This window comes from Antedon mediterranea, chromosome 3, assembly GCF_964355755.1.
Source record: "Antedon mediterranea chromosome 3, ecAntMedi1.1, whole genome shotgun sequence".
In the NCBI taxonomy this organism is placed as follows: Eukaryota; Metazoa; Echinodermata; class Crinoidea; order Comatulida; family Antedonidae; genus Antedon; species Antedon mediterranea.
The window spans coordinates 11,074,219-11,097,324 of record NC_092672.1 but is presented as its reverse complement, the minus strand read 5'-3'; the positions used below and the strand labels follow the sequence as shown (position 1 = coordinate 11,097,324).

Sequence of the window (23,106 nt, the reverse complement as noted above, 5' to 3'; positions counted from 1 at the left end):
ATATACTTACTCATGGCTCCACAGACTACAGAAGCATCCTCGTGATGACCGCAATTGTGTACACGAATGCCTATGTTAGGACAGTGTGCAATATCCTCTTCTGTTCCAGTGCATCTGACATCATCATATAGAATAGGTCCAGTCCCTTGGCCAAACGCTGCGCTTCCAGGAGCCGATGTGGCTCCACCTGGCAAGCCAAGTTGTCGGCATACTACTTGAGCGTCTTCCAAGGTCCAATAATCATCGCAGATAGTGCCCCATTCGCCGTCCACATTAATCTCTACTCTACCAGCTCCATCGGTACCACCGACAAGTCTTATTTCACTGTTAGGATGAGGACCTGTAGGATTTTATGATACGTGTTATTAATCTTAAACTAATCCCTCCACGATGACATATACAAGCAATAATCTATTGACAATAAATTATTCACGATCGTTCCAAAATTCCAATCTACGTTTAAAAGCAATGTGTTGTTTTGGTAGTCATTGTAATTTTTTCTCTGTACCGTATAATGTTTTTTTTTCCTCATGAAAAAAAAAATAGGCAGTCAATATAGTAATGGAAATAGGTGAAAATAACTCAGAATTGATTGAGGAATAACGTAATAAATAATTTTGAAAATTAATGATAAATTGTTGATTCAATATCTTAAAATTAAAATATAAAAATTGATTATGTTTAAAAAGTGAATAAAACAAATATTTTGTTATAAAAAATTACTTTTATATCAATTATTAATATTATTATTATTACTATATTTTAAATTACATGACGACATTATTATTGAACTTGCACGGAAGCAATTTACTATTCATACAATATTTTACCTAAATGACCTTTATTTGCGAAATTCACATGTTATTCCTCAATCAATTCAGAGTAAAATACACTTATTTTCATTACTATTGCAATTTGTGGTGGGTGAAGTAGTTTTCTGTCGTAGACTGAACTATTATACCACTCGTTAGCAATGTTTTTTTTATCTTTCTCGAAAAAAAATAATAAATTGGTATCTCTTCCTTTGTTTACTAAAAAATCATTATGACAGTTATTTTTAGATCGATCGGGAAAGCATGTAGTCAATGTTTGTACAGATTTGTCGACGTCTTTCACTTTAAAATGACAATATATTAGAGTCGAGCTGTAGTTCCTTGGAATACAAACAAGTGATATGGTTTCTCTGAGAAAGACAAAGTTGAACCTCCCGATAGACAAAAATGTACGTTTACAAGAGATGCTTTGAGAGCTTTAAATGATTGATAGAAAGCTAACTTTTATAGCGAACTAATTTTATAATCGATATTTTGCGGCGTTAATAAAATAATAGAGAGATTTTCTCGCTTTTAGAGACCTTATATTTCATTTATCATTAATTTTAATGAACATTTAAAAATGTTTACAAATGTGTTGGTTCATTAAATGGGTTTCTGTATTTTGGTAGGCAAATTATGGCCTACAAAAATAAAAACAAAACGGACGGCTGTTATCGGATTGCTATTCTCGCAGACCTCACAAGTTTTCCGATATTTATAATCGCAGTAGTATACAATATACTTCGAGTCATCCTCCCGCCTCGCAAAATGATTGTTTTAAATAGGCCTACTGTATGAAAACAAAACATCTTGTTCATTTTTTGTGTAAGCTCACGGGATCTAAAGCCAAAAATCGCGGTTGTTGCCCTGTCTGTATCGGGTGCACCAAGTGCGTTAAGTGCCGAATAGTATAGTGTTTAAGCTCAAAACATTATCAATTTAGAATTCAAATAAGATCGACCATTGATCGTAAGAAATTATTCGCAAGAAATTATTTGCAGCCCGGCGCCAAATTTGGTTAACATATTCTGTGCATTGAAATAGAGCAACTCTAAATTTAATAATTCATTTAAAACTGTATTGGAAGTTTGAACGCCTAATTAATTAAATTCATAAATACATTTTAACTCCATTCCAGACCTTCGGTGCAGATCCACCCATCCCGTTTTTGAGCAGATAGAAAAAGAGTAATTGAATATGTATATATACTGTAAACATCTTCGTTTTAATATTATTATATAATAATTACCAGTACATATGACACTGGCGTCTTCGGAATGAGCACAGTTGTGAACTCCTATTCCAATATTAGAACAGCTAATAAGACTGGTTTCTGGTCCACTACAACCAACATTATCCAGAAGAATATCAGCTCTTCCTTGTCCAAACCTGGCCTGTGGTGGGGCTTCACTTGCCCTACCAAAGCCTAGCTGACGACAAACAACACTAGCATCATTAGTATCCCAAGCATCGTCGCATACTGTACCCCATCTTCCCTGGGTAAAAATTTCAACACGGCCTTCATATTCGTTTGATCCTCCAATGAGTCGAACATTGCCCTCACTTCCTTCATTGCCTGTGAATATTTAATAACATAGTACATTTAGTTACAAATGAAAAATGATTAAATGATGTGTGGGGACGACAACGCTTTCTATAATTGCATGCGTCCAAGGAAATCGCATTGAGCACCTTTTGTATAGAAATTTGCGTGTTTATACAGCTTTACTTCTCTCTTTACACCATGCCAGATCACGTGGCGTTTAGTAGGCCTATAAGAGCTATCTAAGGCTAAGAGACAACCTCTTATTTTGATTTAACGAAAAGAAAATATGAAATTTACTTCTTTTTTAAACTCTAATTTTAGACATTTGATGGGCCACTGGGCTTTAGGCGTTCTATAATTGGCGGCATAGGAAAAAAAATGTTTTTTTTGTTGTTGTTTCTATGTCGAAATGCAATAGGAATCATAATTAAAGATCCCTCCAATTAAGGACCACTGCACTGCGGTCTGCGGTTATCTTTTTACCATTAGCTGCTCCATTCAATTAAAGAAGCTTAACATTGTAATTGTACACCTGCAAGAAATCTGAACAAATTAAAACCTTGCAAACTCTACGTTATAGAGTTCGGTTAAAAAGAAAACACTTCACATTGATCAGTGATTCTTCTCACTCACTCTGTATCTTAAATTCAGCACTTAATTTTACAATTTTTAAGCCTTTGCAAATAATTCCCCGCCCAACCCAAACCAAACCCCCTAAATCAAAATTTGGATCCGCCATCCTAATTTTGGGAAGAGTGGGGGAGGGGGACAATTACTGTAAATAGAGCCACATGTGTGGATTCGTGTTTTGTTTTAAGATATTATTTTACATTGACAAAAAATGCATTTTTCAAAACAATTGTTTTCTGCGGTTCTAGGACACCTACCCCCTAGACAGTTACCCCCCCCCCCCCCGGATGTTTACCACCCGGACAACTACCCCCTTAGGACAACTACCCCCCGGACAACTACCCCCTTAGGACAACTACCCCCTTAGGATAACAACCCCCCGGACAACTACCCCCCCGGACAACCACCCCCTTAGGACAACTACCCCCTTAGGATAACTACCCCCCGGTCAACTACCCCCCGGTCAACTACCCCCCGGTAAACTACCCCCCCCCCCTCCCAATCCAAAAGTAGACAAATATATAGGACCGGTTTCTGTAAAAATGAAATCATCTGTTTTTAACGGGTGTTTCGAAACTAGAGACCCGAGACCAGAGACCTGACACGAGACCCAATACGAAAAGGGAGACCTATATTTGGGTCTCCCTTTTCGTATATTAGGATCTCCCTTTTCGTATAGTGTGGTCTCTCTTTTCGAATAGTGGGGTCTCCCTTTTCTTATAGTGGGTCTCCCTTTTCGTATATTTAGGTTTCCCATTTCGTATATTTTGGTCTCCCTTTTCGTATATTTGGTCTCCCTTTTCGTATATTTAGGTCTCCCTTTTCGTATATTAGGGTCTCCCTTTTCGTATAGTGGGGTCTCCCTTTTCGTATAGTGGGGTCTCCCTTTTCGTACGTGGGTCTCCCTTTTCGTATATTTAGGTCTCCCTTTTCGTATTGGGTCTCTGGTCTCTGGTCTCGGGTCTCTAGTTTCGAAACACCCGTTTTTAACCGATTATTCTGTTTAACAGCACGCTAGACCCTAGATGTGCTAGATTTAAAGTACCGTATTTATTGAAAAAACGGCCTGGGCTGTTTATTGTTTAGGTGGTTTTTAGGTGGACATTTATTGGAAGAAAGTTGTTTATTCAATGGGAGGGGGTATAATCTAATGGAAATAGACGCCGATTATTCCATATGATGTTTCATAGGAGTGACATGGTCACCGTTTATTTGAGGGGAATTTATTTAAAGATCGACGTTTATTCGGTGAGTGAACATTGAGGTCAAATATCAAAAGTGATATTATTCTTCAAGTGTACAAAAATACATATATGACAAATTTGAGACAAAAATTAATTCTTTTAAGACCAGTGGTTATCGAAGCATTGTCCTGACGCAAAAATTATTATTATTATTAGCGAACCCAGTCTTTACAGTAAATACATGGAGTACTATATAATACGTTCGACTATCCTATGATCATGTGTGACAATCTTCAGTTTATACCACCAGGCTATATTTATGTTCAATCTTTTACTTTTGTTTACAATAATGAATAGTAATTCGTCAAAGTAACGAATTAAAATGTAGTTATTAATTAATAGTTGCAGAGTCAGGTTGTTGAATGGTCTGGGTGGTTAGGGTGTTCTAAAGGGATAGTTTTCTGGGTGGTAATTGTCCGGGGGGTAATTGTCCGGGGGTAATTGTCCGGGGGGTAATTGTTCCTAGGGGGTAATTGTCCGGGGGGGTAGTTTTCCAGGGGGTAGTTGTCCTAAGGGGGTTGTTGTCCTAAGGGGGTAGTTGTCCGGGGGTATTTGTCCGGGGGGTAGTTGTCCTAAAGGGGTAGTTGTCCTAAGGGGGTAGTGGTCCAGGTGGTGGTTGTCCGGGGGGTAGTTGTCCGGGGGGTAAATGTCCAGGGGGTGAATATCCGGATACGGTTTTCTGCAAAATTGGACGCCATATTGGATTCTGGCGTGATGATGTCATCGCATCGACTGGATTCATCAACTACTATGAGATGTAGTTATTAAAGTGTTTTGTTTCTGAGGATGGGGATTATGATTGGATTAAGTTTTCCTTCTGTAGTTGATTTTGCTTATCAATGTCGTCATCATCATCAGCACCAACATAATTATAATAATAATAAACGTGTTAAATGAAAGTATTATATAGGTGTTGCATTTAGTACAGTATATTAATTACTTCTTAATATAGATTACATAATCAGCGACCTACTTTCGCGACGCTCCACACGCGGCTATGGGCAATCTTTAAAATGTGCTATGTGAGTCAATAATGCTGTACGCGCAATCTGACGCGAACCTGATCTGGAGCCAAAGCCGGACCGGAGCAAGTGTGAAAGAAGTACCCTTTAGTCTGAAAGTGGTTACTCACTATGACAGATCACACTAGCATCTTCATGGTGTCCGCAGTTGTGGCGTGTAATGCTGGTGCAATCAAAGATATTTGATTCGCTTCCAGTACATGCCACATCATCTAGGATAATATCACCACTACCTGCCCCGAACCTAGCACTCATCGGTGCCTCACGTGCCCCTCCTACAAAGCCTAGTTGATGGCACACAACCTGTCCGTCTTCGAAATCCCAGTAGTCGTCACAAACTGTTCCCCATCGTCCTTCAGACCAAACCTCCACACGCCCTTCACTTTCACTTTCACTGCCAACCAGTCGTACAAGAACATCAGGAGCAGGTGCCATCGCTGAAAACAATAGTTTAATTTTGTATTCAACAGACTAATTAAAATATAGGATAGTTTTAGCATACTGTAAATGTTAACAATAATATTAAAGTATATCTCTATAACATCTGTTTTTTTTTTCCTTCAGAATTTTAAGTTGAACTCTATATACTATAAATCAATTTAGATCATGAAACCACTGCCAATCTTAGTAAATGTATATTTCACACAACTTGACACTTATTATGATTATGATGTCTCTATTGTCGGTATGTGTTATTCTGATTGTGACTTAAAAGCAACACTGACTATGTTTCTGGATTTTACAATAATTATTAGTAAATCAGCAATCTTCTAATAGGCCCTAGATATTTTTTTTAGAAATAGTTTTTGAACATAATGTTTATTGTATCGTTGGGAGTAACTTTCTTTCATTATTTTCTTTCTAATCAAAATTGTATGGGTTATATTTTATAAAGTATACATTTTTGTCGTCCAAAGGAATTTAACTTACTGTTGCAAATAACGCTTGCGTCTTCAGAGTGAGCACAGTTGTGTCTACCGATTCCAGCATTTCCACAAGCCAAAAAGGCAGTTTCTGCTCCGGAGCACACAATGTCATCAAGAAGTATAGGCAATTCACCTTGGCCGAAGTGTGCCCGCATTGGGGCATCCTGTGCACCGTGTTCAAATCCCACTTGTCTGCAGACGACATTTGCGTCATTAATGTCCCAAGAGTCATCACAAACCGTTCCCCAAAAACCATTGACGTAAACCTCAACTCTACCTTCGCTATCTCCATTTCCACCCACAAGTCTGATTGGTACGCTCGGTGCGGATTCGGGTTCCCCAGCTAGGAGGAAACAAAGTTGCTATTAGAATATTAAAACATTTGTATGTATTTGCGACGATCGATTTTGTGTATTACCAATGACCATGATTTGTGTTTAAAATGGCTCAAGCAATATGGAGATCTATTACGCATATCTGAAGGGGGAGTCTGAGACGCACTAGGCATGAGAGTGATGACCAGTGTGAGATATTGATTGCAACATCTCGAAAATCTATGGAACACGCCCAACCGTGTGTTTCTTCATCAGCTTAACTAGACATATTTTGGTATTGTTTGTTATTTTGATATTAATCAAAAATTCAACTTACTATTACATACCACCCCAGCATCCTCACTATGAGCACAGTTATGTGTACCGACTCCAGAATTGGAGCAACCTACTAAAGCTGTCTCTGAGGGTGCATTGGTACAAGCAACGTCGTCTAGAAAGATTTCTACCTCTCCTTGTCCGAATCTGGCTCGCATTGGTGCTTCCAGTGCTCCTGCCGTGAACCCCATTTGTCTGCAAGCAACAGATGCATCAAACAGGTCCCAGTAATCATCACATACGGTACCCCATGCATTGTTAATAAATATTTCGACTCTTCCTTCACTTTCGGAAGAACCTCCTACAAGTCTTATCCCTCTGGTCTCTTCTATAACACGCTGTGCCTCTGCCAGCGCCTCGGCCTCTGCTCTCTGCCGTGCTTCTTCTGCTGCTCGTTCTGCTTCTGCCAACAAACGGGCGGCTTCAGCGGCAGCTAAAATAGTAGCATTATGAAAAAATATGTATGTTTCTATTTTTTGGGGTTTGTTTTTAAGAGGAGTCAATTATTATTATTTATAAAAAGTAATTGTTTTTTACCTGCTTCTCGTGCAGCTATGGTGTCAGCATCAGCTAAAGAAATAAATAATATAATTATTAACAGAGAAAGGATGATTGTTTTCTACTCGCACGAATGATGAGTGCCTGGTCATGAATTGTCTGGCTTTATTTTAGGACGGGGTATTGAGTCGTGAAATGTGCAAAAAAATCACATTTGTGCAAACAACCACATTTTTGCAAACATGGCACCCTCAAATGTGCAATTCTGTAAAAATGTATAATCCACTAATGTGCACATCACGCCGTTAAATGTAAAAACGATCAGTTTTGACGTTAAATGTGCAAATGAAATTCTACAAATGTGCAAATCATTTTTTTTCAACCAAAATCGTTTATTCAAAATTCTAAACAGTCACGGATTTCAAGATATAGCCACTTTATATCATAAAATTGCAATTCAAGGTAAATTCAAGGACTATGACTGGCACGTGGTCGCTGCTTGCTGGAGATGCTAACTTCCATACCGTCGAAATTCCCTTATAGTTGAAATTCACAAAACATTATTTATTGTATTTACTGTATTTCTGTTATGCGCGATTTGAACAATTTATGCAATTTGAATTTGTGAGGATTTTCTTGCACAAATTGAATCAATATTCAAATTGCATGCTATTTTCAGTATTACCAAAGCTCATATAAATCCGTGCAAACAATATATAAAAATGCAGGTCTGCACATTTGTAGAATTTCATTTGCACATTTAACGGCGTGATATGCATATTAGTGGATTATACATTTTACAGATTTGCATGTACATTTGAGGGTGCCATGTTTGCACACGTGTGGTTGTTTGTTTGTTTTCACGGCTCAACACAGGGCACTTGTTTGTAAGGTCGGATGACTTTATACAAACAGTTGCTTTGTTTGTGTCTAGACATACGTTATTTGAGAAAAGGAAACGAAAAGCTAGATTAGAATTTAATTATATGTGATATTCGTACCTATGGCTATCGTCTATAATCTCAGACCCCTCACAATCAAACAACACGCAACACAAACCTTACCCACTATCCAATGATACAAGAGCACTACAGCACAACATGCTTACAGCGAGTAACTTTATAAACTCATTTATAGCATAACTTCCAACATGCCCATACATTAGTTAAACATTTGAATAATTCAGTCATGGTGTACCACAACTACCAACAAAAATTGGTTTAATAAACGAATTAAATTTAGTGTTAATATGACTTTTATTGCTGCGCTTTTGTCGCTTAAAGCGATATCTAGTAGCATGACGTTAGTTTTATTGGCATCCTCCAATATGCTGTCAATAAAACTAACGTCATTATTACCACATTATTATCTTATCGGGATTTGGATTTGATTGCAGCAGAATGATACGTGATGTTGAATTTTAGGATTTATAATTAAACACTCACTTACGTGTTCCAAAAACTTCCACTTCACAGAGGGTGAGGTAGTTACTGACGGTAACCGAAACATATTGGCCATTAAGTGTGCACTTTCGAACGATTCTTGGTGAGCGTGAAACATCAATGCTACTAACTGGTTCGCCACATTGTTCGCCAGATTGGCTATCTTCTTCGCGGCTCACCCGAACGATAGCACCGACTATCCGATCTGTACAACAATCTGGTATTTAGAAGAAAATGAATTATCATCTAGCATCTGTTTCTCTTGTTGCATGTAATGACAAAAGACCAAGTTTTCGGCTTTGTTTATGAATAAACTTATGGTGCACGCACTTCCGGAGTGAAAGCATTGTAAGTTTTACGTACCTGCTCTGTTGAAAATAGTTACGGAAGTAATGTCAAAAGTTTCCAGAAGATCGACTTTCCACCATGAGTTAGCTTCATTTTCTAAAACGAAGACAAAATATAACATAATATAAAGAAAATGTGTAATGATAAAAAGCAGATGCATCCAAGAGAAAATATATATTTTCAGCCTAAAATGGAAAATAAACTACAGATAATAGAACATAAACCCAGTCAGATGAATGTTCTGACCTTTTATAATAAGTTTTAAAGGCCAGGTGCGGGCAAATAATTTCTATTGATCATACATTCCAATAATTATCGATCTATAGTTTCCCCTATGTTTCATAATTTTTGAGATTTTATTTGTGTTACAGGAGCTTTTTGAAAATTAGCACTTTCTTATCAGTGGGGGGATAGTTCAAATTACACAGTAAAATCTCTATTCTTTTGTACACAAATTTTGAAAATAGAGAGGCATTTTAAAAAGCTATGAAAAATAAACGGTGTGGTAAAAAATGTTATCAGATGACTAAATATAGGTAATATAACTTGAATTTTACATTTTTGGTATTTTTATTCAACTTTAGAATTTAATTTTCATGCTATAGCAAAAATTATCCACCGTATATCCACCATCTTTTTTCACCTTCTAGGGAGTCACCAGACATGCTGTTACATTAGGTTAACTACCTAACTACTGAAAAAAAGTCTTCCTGGTTTTTTTGGCAGAATTTTACCAAATTTTGTATTTGACCATATTAGGGGAAATTCATGGTTTTTCATCTTGATTTCTGTTACAAATATTTGATTTATGTACAATTAACCAGATATTATATTTAAAATTCATGCCTGTACCTGAGCTTTAAACGTTGCATAGATTTTATTATTGACCAAGTTTGATTGAAATCAGTTTAATTATTAAACAGTTTGTTGTCTTCTCTACTCCAATGATCAATATAACAAATGTGTATTATTTAAAATTCTGACAAAGAGCCTCGGCCCCGAAGGGGTCTGATTTAACATTGGAAATTATTAACATGGTATTATATCATTATGTCAATTATTTATAACTATAATTGTACTCTTTTGAGCAACATCATTAGGAAAAAAATGGTTTTCGTCTGCCAATGTAATGATCTTAAAAAGAAAGAAAAATGAAAAGTAACATAATGGGTCATCCCTGTTTCTTTAAAAAAAGAATCTTTTTTTACTTTGTTCACACCCATTATGCTATTCATCTTTTCAGGAATGTGCCTTCATTTTATTGCTTTGCAATCATATTTTTATTGTAACACGTTTTGTTTTTTTTACGTATAGTGAGTGATTGACTAAGACAGCAGAACCGTAATCCATGCATAGTGTTTGAGTATCACTCGCTCCAATAGTTCTGGTAGTAGAAGTCTCAGCTCGGATCGGATAAAAACTGTCAATTTTATTCACAAAAGGGCGCTATAAAAATGGTATTATGCAAAATTCCAGTACACTCTTCACAAACAAACGTTTAGATTCTCTCTTTATTTTATATTATTTTACCGTCAAATCCAAATCTACAACGCGTGTGGTTGTGCATACTTACGTGTGTGTGTGCATGAGTTGCCTCCGTAAAGATGATTTCGGTTTCCATCAATTGCTCTTGCAGCTTCCCCACTCCATCCATACGAGCTCTGAGTAGCAGTACCTCCAGTAAGCAACACTGTTATATTTAGAGAATATATACATTTATATTGATTTAAATTATATTACCGAATGTTTGATGGCTAATGTTGTTTTGTAGATGCCATGTCTAGTGGCTAGACTACTAATGTTCAACGTCACAAAAACATCAAAAAAAGGGACCCTTGATGCAAATTGTACGGTAATCAAACTCACCTCCGTCATAAACCTCAACCTCGCAGAGAGTTAGATAGTTGTTTACGTTCACGCTAACGTACCGTCCTTGAAGGCCTTCATCGCCATTGCAGATTCTGTCTGGGGAAGGTACATTGGTGATGTCTTCCATAGTAAATGCTTCTCCACATGCAGCGTTTGACATCACATCTTCGTTGTCACCAACACGAACTTGTGCGGTATTTAATCGATTACTGCAGCAATCTAAAACACGTTATGGAATAATTTTTACGAGATAGTAAATAATAATAATAAAAAGGTCCAATGATGTTACTGCTTAGTTACTGAGAATTTAAACGATGAAAATATCGTAAAAAGTAATTATAAGGTAAAAATAATGATGGTATAAAATTCAAGACCTGCTCGATTCCTTATCCTCACATATCGTACAGTTAGTGATTGTCCAAGATCAACTCTCCACCAACTTGGGTTGTCGTTTTCTAAACGTGGAAAACAAAACACACTTAATTTTATACGTGTAAATGTTATGCATACAATTGAGAAATTAAAGGTACTTATTAGGGAGGTTTCGCAACCTTACGAATACGATAACGAAAACGGATACGTCATACATTTGTGAAACTTTTGAGCTGATCCCCTTTTCATATTCGTAAAGCGTATTCGTGTTGACGAATATCACCAGTCATATTCGTAACTACAAAACGAGTATAGTTTTTGATCTATTTTGCACATTTTGCAATTGAATCAGGAATGATTCATGATTATAATATAATTATAGATTTATAGATTTATTGAAAGTAATTTACTAAAATGCCGAGTCAATTTTGATAAATAGCAGTTTTTAAAGTCCTCACTCGCTTTGATGTTACGCTAGGCCCAGGCAGCCAAGCACCAAGCAACACGTACCTGCGCTTCGCTCAAATTTACCGCAGTGATATTTTGGACGCGCCTCAATATTTCGTTGCCATGCGAAATAGATTTTTAGTGGCTTACGAAAACGAATACGTGTGCGTGGCGTATCCGTTTTCGCTATCGTATTCGTAAGATTGCGAAACCTCTCTATTGTTTGTAATCAAACAATATAAATAGAAAAATAACCACATGTATTCATTCACATTAATGCAAAAACTCACGAGTATGAGTACAAGTTCTCTGGTTGTATCTTGCCCCGTAATCGCCATCAACGGCTCTCATCGATAAACCTTGCCATCCTAATGAACTCTGAGCAGTTGGTTTTCCAGCCGACAACAACCCTTAGCAAGTAAACATAAATACAATTCAAATTTAACATTAAGTCAGTTCTTCAAAAAACCATACACCGAAAGCTATTTACAAATAATATGTTGCAATAGGAAAAAATTGAAGATGAATTTCATTTTCTTATCAAATGCTCATTTTATTCTAATTTACGTTATGATTTGTAGAGAGGGAGCAATTTATTCTGACTACTTGTTGACAATGACAAATTTATTTGTCTTATGGCGCTCAGGATTTTGATACTTTAATATTTTGCCTGTTATCAATCAATTATGTTAAGAATTGAACATTATTATGCAAATATTCTGATCAAAACCACAACACATTTTAATATAATTATTATTGTTAATATTATTAGGCCTATTATTATGGGGTTTTTTTCCAAAAATAATTGTTAATGCATTGCCTATGTAAAAATTCAAGATGATACGATAATCATGATTGTTTGATTTGTATGACCAGTGGCGCGCGTGTCTTACCAGATGGAGATTCGGAAACCACAGGTCTTGACATATCTCCTGAAAATGATCAAAAAGGTATTTTATTTTTAATTGGAATTGAAATGTACAATGGAGACTATACAATGGAAGTTATTACAGATGCCAAAGCGTACCCATGACAATTATTTTCGATCTTCAGCTGAATGAGTTCTGTTTGCTTAATGTTTCTTTGCTTTTTTTCTGGCAACATTTTTTTTGGCAACTGCTACTGGTTGCAGGACAAAATCTGTTTCCTCCAAACTCGGTAAATACCTCCCATTTATATTGTGTTCATAATTTGAGGTCAAATGAATAACTGACTACACATAAAAAATAGCATAGTACAGTTTCTTTCTTCGCACCGAAGGAGAAAACTGTACTATGCTAGACTATTTGATATACACGGTCTACAAGGTGATTATGGATTAATGATGAAAGGTCAGGAGGTACAGTTTTTTCCATTCGCACATTATGTATTTCTTTTTCTAACCTATTATAATTATTATTCATTATAATATTTTATTCAGTAGGCCTGTTTCATGCATTAGGCCTACATTACTATTCGTGAATTCGTTAAGGTAATAAATAAGTTCATACCATCTCCCCATACTTCGACTTCACAAAGAGTTAGGTAGTTGTTTTCTAGGGATATACTGACGTATTGACCATCAAGTGCAGGATCGCACTGTCGGTCAACGATGGATGATGCAGTAGTTTCCTCAGGTGTTACTGGTTCTCCGCATTGAGGGTTTGACGTCATGCCTTCGTCATCGCCAACACGGACGATGGCACCAGCTAATCGCTCTCTACAGCAATCTTAAATTTAAAAAAAAAAAAAAAAAAAATAGGTACTGTATATTGATTAAAATCTATTATTAGTTCAGTTCCTCAACCGAATTCATAAATGTCGACACCGCTTTTGTTCTTCCATTTCATTCTTGTACATTCATGTAATCAAGTATTAAGTGTTCTAACATAGTGTTCAATATGTATAAGGTACGTGTTCTAACATAGTGTTCTTAATATGTATAAGGTAAGTGTTCTAACATAGTGTTCAATATGTATAAAGTAACTTCTATAGTTTCTCAATATGTATAAGGTAAGTGTTATAACCTAGTGTTCTCAATATGTATAAGGTAAGTGTTATAACCTAGTGTTCTCAATATTGTGTATAAGGTAAGTTTTCTAAAATCAAAATGTATAAGGTAAGTGTTCTAACATAGTGTTCAGTATGTATAAGGAAGTGTTCTAACATAGTGTTCAATATGTATAGGGAAGTGTTTTAACATAGTGTTCAATATGTATAAGGTAAGTGTTCTAAAATCAATATGTATAAGGTAAGTGTTCTAACATAGTGTTCAATAGTATAAGGAAGTGTTCTAACATAGTGTTCAATATGTATAAGGTAAGTGTTCTAACATAGTGTTCAATATGTATAAGGTAAGTGTTCTAACATAGTGTTCAATATGTATAAGGTAAGTGTTCTAACATAGTGTTCAATATGTATAAGGAAGTGTTCTAACATAGTGTTCAGTATGTATAAGGTAAGTGTTCTAACATAGTGTTCAATATGTATAAGGTAAGTGTTCTAACATAGTGTTCAGTATGTATAAGGTAAGTGTTCTAACATAGTGTTCAGTATGGATAAGGTAAGTGTTCTAACATAGTGTTCAATATGTATAAGGTAAGTGTTCTAACATAGTGTTCAATATGTATAAGGAAGTGTTCTAACATAGTGTTCAGTATGTATAAGGTAAGTGTTCTAACATAGTGTTCAATATGGATAAGGTAGTGTTCTAACATAGTGTTCAGTATGTATAAGGTAAGTGTTCTAACATAGTGTTCAATATGGATAAGGTAGTGTTCTAACATAGTGTTCAGTATGTATAAGGTAAGTGTTCTAACATAGTGTTCAATATGTATAAGGAAGTGTTCTAACATAGTGTTCAGTATGTATAAGGTAAGTGTTCTAATATAGTGTTCAATATATATAAGGTAAGTGTTCTAACATAGTGTTCAATAGTATAAGGAAGTGTTCTAACATAGTGTTCAGTATGTATAAGGTAAGTGTTCTAACATAGTGTTCAATAGTATAAGGAAGTGTTCTAACATAGTGTTCAATATGTATAAGGTAAGTGTTCTAACATAGTGTTCAATATGTAAAAGAAAGTGTTCTAACATAGTGTTCAATATGTATAAGGAAGTGTTCTAACATAGTGTTCAATAGTATAAGGTAGTGTTCTAACATAGTGTTCAGTATGTATAAGGTAAGTGTTCTAACATAGTGTTCAATATGCATAAGAAAGTGTTCTAACATAGTGTTCAATATGTATAAGGAAGTGTTCTAACATAGTGTTCAGTATGTATAAGGTAAGTGTTCTAACATAGTGTTCAATATGGACAAGGTAGTGTTCTAACATAGTGTTCAATATATATAAGGTAAGTGTTCTAACATAGTGTTCAATATGGATAAGGTAGTGTTCTAACATAGTGTTCAATATATATAAGGTAAGTGTTCTAACATAGTGTGCAATATGGATAAGGTAAGTGTTCTAACATAGTGTTCAATATATATATAAGGTAAGTGTTCTAACATAGTGTTCAATATGGATAAGGTAGTGTTCTAACATAGTGTTCAATATATATAAGGTAGTGTTCTAACATAGTGTTCAATATGGATAAGGTAAGTGTTCTAACATAGTGTTCAATATATATAAGGTAAGTGTTCTAACATAGTGTTCAATATGGATAAGGTAGTGTTCTAACATAGTGTGCAATATGGATAAGGTAAGTTTTCTAACATAGTGTTCAATATGTATAAGGAAGTGTTCTAACATAGTGTTCAGTATGTATAAGGTAAGTGTTCTAACATAGTGTGCAATATGGATAAGGTAAGTGTTCTAACATAGTGTTCAATATATATAAGGTAAGTGTTCTAACATAGTGTGCAATATGGATAAGGTAAGTGTTCTAACATAGTGTTCAATATATATATAAGGTAAGTGTTCTAACATAGTGTTCAATATGGATAAGGTAGTGTTCTAACATTGTGTTCAATATGGATAAGGTAAGTGTTCTAACATAGTGTTCAATATATATAAGGTAAGTGTTCTAACATAGTGTTCAATATGGATAAGGTAGTGTTCTAACATAGTGTGCAATATGGATAAGGTAAGTTTTCTAACATAGTGTTCAATATGTATAAGGTAAGTGTTCTAACATAGTGTTCAATATGTATAAGGAAGTGTTCTAACATAGTGTTCAGTATGTATAAGGTAAGTGTTCTAACATAGTGTTCAATATATATAAGGTAAGTGTTCTAACATAGTGTGCAATATGGATAAGGTAAGTGTTCTAATATAGTATTCTCGATATTTATTTAAAAATCGAGTTAAAGAATGAATGATGATTGCTTACCTTGTCTATTGTAAATTCTCACGTGTCTGACAGAGTAAGAATTCCCAAGATCAAGCTTCCACCAATTCTGAGGTTGGCGCTCTAAAGTATATTAATTATATATTTATTGTCACAATATAATATAATATAAATCGAAAGATAAATTACTGAAAAATGACAATGTTCAGTTGATATCAGTGGCTAGATCTCAATGGAGTTACAAAATAAAATAAACAAAAAGGTAAATCAAAACGGTAAAGTAAAACAGCCATAAAATTTTTCTCGGAAACATTCAGATATCCGGAAAAAAAATTATATCAAACAAAACATGTATTATCCCATTTAACTTACGTGTGTGGGTGCAGGTATTATGGTTGTAGTTCCCAGAGTGCGAAGCATCAACTGCTCTGCTTGCTACGCCACTCCATCCCTCAGAACTTTGTATAGCCAAACGGCCTTGACTCAGCAACTCTGTAATGTTGAAATATTGCAACGCGTTGTCATTTTTTTACAGAGGCAGTTTCTGCATTAATGTATTTTTCTGAATTGCTGCAGACAGTTTATTTATATTTTTGTACCGATAACAAGTCATTTGGATTGATTTCAACGTAAAATTGAAAGCATCGCTTTTTAGACGGCAGTTACTTTTAATATTGTTGAAACAGTGTATAATTATATGATGGTATGAATATGCCAGCGTATAGTGTACATTACTAAAATACGACATTGATTTCTCGTGTAAATTTATATTACATAGTTTAAAAGAAACAATCAAAGTGCTCGTGCTTGATTAAAGATTATTATCCCCCTGAAAATAATTATTTTTGTTTTGAGTTTGCCATTTTATTGTCACATAATAGTTATAGTTACCAGCATCCTTTGGATATCCGACAGGCTTCTTGTTCTCTCATTTTAAAGAAACAACTAAAAATGTATCTGTTCCCTAATTAGCATTTTTTTTTCTATGTGGTTTCTGATAAATTTTTTTGTATAGCGCTTTGATCTTCTGGAAAGGCGCTTTATAAATAATGAATAATAGAATAGAATTATAAGAATTATAATTTATTTTTATAAAATAATACATCTTTATGCTTTTTGATCATTTTGTCGACCTTGAAGGCGTTTTATTATTTATTTAGTTTAAAATAACTATAGTGAGGCATTTAATGAATGGGCAAACTGCCTTAAAATGTGACATGTTTCGAGAAACTATTCTCATCATCAGAACAGAAAACAACGCCTAGAGTACTTATATACCAATAGGACAGGTTGTATGCATATAAGGAATTTAGTTTACATTTAAAATAATAAATTATGCTTCTCTGTTTACTATCACATATCTAAGAATCTGTATCAATCCATCTATTGCAACTAGTAACGGGGTTTCTTTATACTTACCTGCATCGTAAACTTCTACTTCGCACAAGGTGAGGTAATTAGCAACATGAACACTGACGTATCTTCCCCTCGTCCCGGCAGCACAATACTTGTCGATGACTGGTCCGTTTCTGACGTCAATCGTAGTTACGGGACTTCCACAAGGGTCATTGGCATCAGCATTTTCGTTGTCTCCAACGCGTACTACGGCTGACTCCAGACGTTCGCCATAAGCTATATAAGCAATAGGTGATCCATACAAATCATATTCAACAAACATACATTTTTTATTTAGTTTAAGCTGACATTTCCTAGCTTGTTTCGCACTATAACACAACGCACACAGACATACGTACACGCAACTCATGTAATTTGTATCAATCACAAACAATCGTATCTGATGGATCAAATCAGTTACGTTACCTGTACATCGTTTTGTTGCGTTTTAATAAGAACCAAGTCAAAAAAGTGTATACGATATATACTATTATATAACACACCTTCTTTTCATTTGATTGGGGTCAATGCTATTAAAATAACTGCACGGTAGCACGCTCTGCGATAGAAGTACTGCAATTTCCCGGTAGAAATCATCGCCGAAAATGCTTTGCAATAACATGCAAAATGGCTCGGAACTAACATTGAGAGCAATATGTACTATTTTTGGCAAAATTCTTCCATAAAAACCAGGAAGACTTTTTTTCAGTAGTTAGGTGGTTAACGTAATGTAATAACATGTCTGGTGACTCCCTAGAAGGTGAAAAAAGATGGTGGATATGCGGTGGATAATTTTTGCTATAGCATGAATATAAAAATCTGAAGTTGAATAAAAATACCATAAATGTAATATTCAAGTTATATTAGCTATATTTAGTCATCTGATGACATTTTTTACCACACTGTTTAGTTTTCATAGCTTTTTAAAATGCCTCTCTATTTACAAAATTTGTGTACAAAAGAATAGAGATTTTACTGTGTAATTTGAACTAAGAAAGTGCTTATTTTCAACAAGCTTGTGTAACACAAATAAAATCCCAAAAATTATGAAACATAGGGGATACTATAGATCAATAATTATTGGACTTTATGATCAATATAAATTTTTTGCCCGCACCTGGCCTTTAAAAGCACTTAAAGAAGCTCGTTTGTATGATTGTTATTAATTATTGGAACAATTACAACACGTGGAATCTTTGGAAAAAAACTTAATTAGTCTCGATCAATTTCAGTTGCCTGCTATTTTCGATGATTGCTAGGGAGGCTAGCTGCTATAGTCTAGGAAATGTGTATCTGTTGTTGACATCATTCACTAATTCACAGTAGGTATTTCTTTAAACAAATAATATATGTTTTATATTCGTACAATGGGGAAAATTATCCAATTCGGTGAAAAATAAAATGTATCATGGAAAAAGAACACACGGACTTCAATCCGTCTGAGATCAAACAGTGCAAGTATCTTGCCGACAGAGCGCGGACCGTTCATGTTATACTGACATGTACATCGACATATGGCATTGTGTCTACTAAAACGAGCGCGAATGGGACGGTTAGTGACGTATCGCAACTGACCAGACACTCCCAGATCATCAGATACCACGGTTTGAATTAGATTAAACCCGATTATTGGCCGTAACGTAATGTTGTAGCAATTAGCCAATCACCAGGCACTACAATATAAATAAAATCAAAATTAACTTAAGGAGGTTCATTAAAAACCCCCATTCCTAACCATTTATTAAAAACAATAACTGCACTGCACACGGTAAGGACATACATGGTCAAATGAATTATTTAATAGTTTATAGATTTACGTAACTTTTATTTTCCGGAGGTTTCCGGAACAATATCATAATTTAAGTGTACAAATTTGAATAATATTATCTAATGCTTGATAATATTAAAAATAACTGACCAGTAAAATATTGTTGTTTTCAATTAATACTCGACGCACACATATCAATAGAGTAATTAGACTGTACATACGATTTATACATGAGTTATTTTTGTTCCTGATTTAAACATTTTATTCGCAACTGTGGCCGCGGCAAGAGATGCGGTGTTTGTCAGCTGTGCTTTATCATTATGCAAGTGCATTTGTTTATTGTCTGATCTCACCGCGAATGCTAACCGTTTTCTTATTGCAGCGCAACAAAAATCTCAAAGTGATACAGTCATTAAAATCGAAAAATCATTAGAAATTACTTCAAAAATGAAATCATTACAATTTGTTTAATTGGAAAAATCGAAGAAACGTTTAAAGTGAAAGAAAAATACATGGAAACATAACCTACAATTTCGGTTAAAAATCCTGACAAACACAACATCGTTGGTCTCCGTCAAGTCAACTTTCCACCAGCTCGTACCAGAGTTTTCTTTAAAATAAAATGAAACGTTTATTCTGTATTGTTACCAACACATCCCATAAGTCAGGATTGCTGATGAATTGAAATGACATAATTATAATCAACGTCAACAAAAAAATGTTCTGTCAATTTTCCATTGAAATGGCTCAAAAGGGCGCCGTTACACGTTTTGGCAGAAGATGATTGTTTTATAGGTTATTTGTTCACACAATTTTTTCATTTTAAAAGTTCGTATAGACCTACCCATGTTTATGCCAAGAAAACAACAGATTCTAATTTTATTAGAAATGACATCACTAAGGAGTTGGATAGCCGAGTGGTTAGGACACTTGACTGTCGTACAGATAGACCCGGGTTCAATGCCCGACAACTCCCAGTTCACTCAGCTGTAAAATGAGTACCTGGTTGAAAATACTAGGGAGAAAAAAGGCGGCGTGGAAAGGAACTGGCCACCCTACCACATAATGCCGAGGCTTAGTACAATGAGCTCCTAACAGCTCATTCCCCTACGTTCAGAGAACACGGGACTCACCTCACCTCCTCCTCAAGAATGTAAACACATCTATACATTTTCAGCCGCTAAATATTATAGTTATTATTTATATATAAAAAATGTAAATGTATCACAACAATACAGATACATACGTGTATGAGTACAGGAATGGCCACCATAGACACCGTTTCTGTTACCATCAATTGCCCTTGAGGCCACGCCAGACCATCCTTCAGAACTTTGGGAAGCGGTAACTCCATCTCTCATTGTTAAAATTGCTATGAAATCAAAATTGAGACGAATTTTTTGTAATGTTGTAATTCAGCACTATACATTTTTTCAATAATTATTCCACTTGTTTATCTATAGAAAATACGATACTTTGAATTTGGTGTAATTCCAACTGCTTAGTTTGTATGGTTGTAGTTGACGATCTGGCTCGTCAGCGATAATTTAAAAGTATATTACTTACTCGGTTCTGCAACTTCAACAATCTCAACATTTTCTATAATAAAAAGTATAAACTAAATAAAACGTGCTCTGTAATTCTCTTTCTCAACTATTTGTAGTCATACTACAGTAGGATAGATAGAATATATATAATGTATATATATATATATATATATATATATATATATATATATATATATATATATATATATATATATATATATATATATATATATATATATATATATATAATAGTTTAGATTTATTTAATATAAGCCATTATAGACCATTTTGTAGTTTTAACAAAGTCAATCACTTCCGTAGAAAAAACCCAACAAAAAACCCATTGACTGGCAGACTATTTTTTCCTTTAAATTACATTTTGTCAGCTAAATAAATATTATGTGACAATAAAATTGCATATTCAACAAAACATGTAATACAAAATTCAGGGACAATTTATCTTTAAAGGTACTTTAAAGACTTGGATTTTTTGGCCTACAGGATTAAATATAAAAAAAATGAATACCTCCTGTTTGTCCAATGTTTTCATTTTCTGCAAAGAAACAAAACGTGAATTTATTTAAGGTCCAATAAAATGGTTTAGGACTTCATTCTGGTATTTTAGACTAAACGTTTTACTTTATATTATTATTATTAGTGTTATTGTTATTATTATTATTATCATTGTCATTTTGTTTACTTACATTTGAACCTCTTGTATAGTAGGCGTAACCAGTAATATAAACAACAAACTAAACACTCAAAATCTCATTGTTCTATGCATTTCAACCTCTCGTAAATGGAGACCTCTCATAAGCAAACAGCAACATTCTTAGATAGATGTTATGTCTAAATCTAAAGTGAACTGAAATTCATCTTCAATCAAGGCTTAAGCTAAGCGGGAGATATAGGCCATTTAAAAAGGCAGTGCTTGTATTTTTGGCCACGTACTAACATAGATTGCGGGGTTGTTAACGACCAAAAATCACCAGCCTGAGCCTCACGTAGCACAACAATCACAGCATGTGAAACAAATGAATATAACTATTAAATGAATGTCAACTAAGATCTAGAAAACGCAGATCTCGGATTTATCTTGAGTTTTCTAGATCTTTCTAGAACACTCTGAGATCTGAGTTGTCTAGTTTAATTCTCCTAAAGAACGCCGACACTTCCTAGTAATGATACACTCAGTGGTGTTGAAATGTAATTATAAAATGATTTTAGTAGGTCGTTTTTAATTTCCAATTTATTTAACAAATCATATACCGTATGTTTATAGTATGTGAGACCGTGTTAAGGCCAATGTACACAGACAAGCGGTAACGGTAAGCGGAAAACCGCGTAGCTTGTCCCACGTATAATCTGTATCTCCTTAACGGAAACCGCCCGTCTGTTCCATGCTGTTGTGTGTAAATGGTCATAATTTATTGTTATGGAGTAACTTAGATTATATTTGTATTACCGTTAGGCCTATACCGCTCATCTGTGTAAATTGGCCTTTATGGTTAAAAAAAACCCATTATACCTTCAATCTCGTTTTCGTTCGCACCTTGTTCTCGTTCTTCTTGTACTTGCTCTTTTGACATAAAAAAAACCATTATAATTAATGTTTTTTTCTACATAATAGTACATTTGTAATAGCCTTGTATTTCAAACAAAAATGATGTGTAGGTCCGTATGCTGGATTGTTAACAGAGTGATGGTTAATTATCCTTAACAAAATACTTGACTTGGCTGTTCAATTACGGTTAAATTATGATTATTTATGTAGAATTTGTTATGTTAATATTATTATGGTAATTATTGCACTTTCTCGTCCTGTAGACTTTTTTTACATGTTTCATAAACTACAGGAGCCTAATAAAATATCATAAAATTAATAAAAAAGAAACTAATAGTGTAAGATTATTTGCAAAATTGAAAGTATAGGCCTAGACGTAAAGTTAGAAATGGCCTCGACAACTATAGATCCGCTAACGCCTATAGTAACATGATATTTCTTAACTAAATAATTTGCATATTTATGCTAATTTTCATATGAAGGCATCAGATTTCAGAGGGTTGATTTTCTGTGTGTGATCAGGACCATATGTACACTCATTTAAAACCAAAAAACCTTTGCTTACATTTACGTTCAAGTTTTATGCTATATTCAGTAGTGTATATAACGTACCTGCTTGGTGTACTAGTTGTGGTACGCCACTCAGATAGTTTACCAATTCATGGTACCTTTCACATCGCGTCAATTCCGCCTCCTGGCTCACCACAACCTTCACGAAACAGACGAATAGCAGCAAAAAGCAGAACCTAAACATA

General features: G+C 34.7%; 1 protein-coding gene across 1 annotated transcript in view; it reads right to left on the bottom strand.

The window, feature by feature from the left end:
- LOC140044869 (scavenger receptor cysteine-rich domain-containing protein DMBT1-like) overlaps positions 1-23,106 on the bottom strand; it is a 36,033-nt gene extending 12,927 nt beyond the window's left edge. Inside the window, exons 1-23 of the mRNA XM_072089560.1 lie at positions 22,964-23,106; positions 22,316-22,366; positions 21,314-21,340; positions 20,807-20,839; positions 20,487-20,612; positions 19,770-19,850; positions 17,497-17,709; positions 16,450-16,569; positions 16,120-16,200; positions 13,300-13,518; positions 12,703-12,741; positions 12,100-12,219; positions 11,365-11,445; positions 10,988-11,209; positions 10,695-10,811; positions 9,137-9,217; positions 8,781-8,990; positions 7,371-7,403; positions 6,835-7,266; positions 6,188-6,526; positions 5,368-5,694; positions 2,065-2,391; positions 11-340 (exon numbers count right to left, since the gene is read on the bottom strand). Of these exons, the coding sequence (XP_071945661.1) occupies positions 11-340; positions 2,065-2,391; positions 5,368-5,694; positions 6,188-6,526; positions 6,835-7,266; positions 7,371-7,403; positions 8,781-8,990; positions 9,137-9,217; positions 10,695-10,811; positions 10,988-11,209; positions 11,365-11,445; positions 12,100-12,219; positions 12,703-12,741; positions 13,300-13,518; positions 16,120-16,200; positions 16,450-16,569; positions 17,497-17,709; positions 19,770-19,850; positions 20,487-20,612; positions 20,807-20,839; positions 21,314-21,340; positions 22,316-22,366; positions 22,964-23,105 (3,751 nt within the window). The 5' untranslated portion in view covers position 23,106. The remainder of the gene's footprint in view (positions 1-10; positions 341-2,064; positions 2,392-5,367; positions 5,695-6,187; positions 6,527-6,834; positions 7,267-7,370; positions 7,404-8,780; positions 8,991-9,136; positions 9,218-10,694; positions 10,812-10,987; positions 11,210-11,364; positions 11,446-12,099; positions 12,220-12,702; positions 12,742-13,299; positions 13,519-16,119; positions 16,201-16,449; positions 16,570-17,496; positions 17,710-19,769; positions 19,851-20,486; positions 20,613-20,806; positions 20,840-21,313; positions 21,341-22,315; positions 22,367-22,963) is intronic.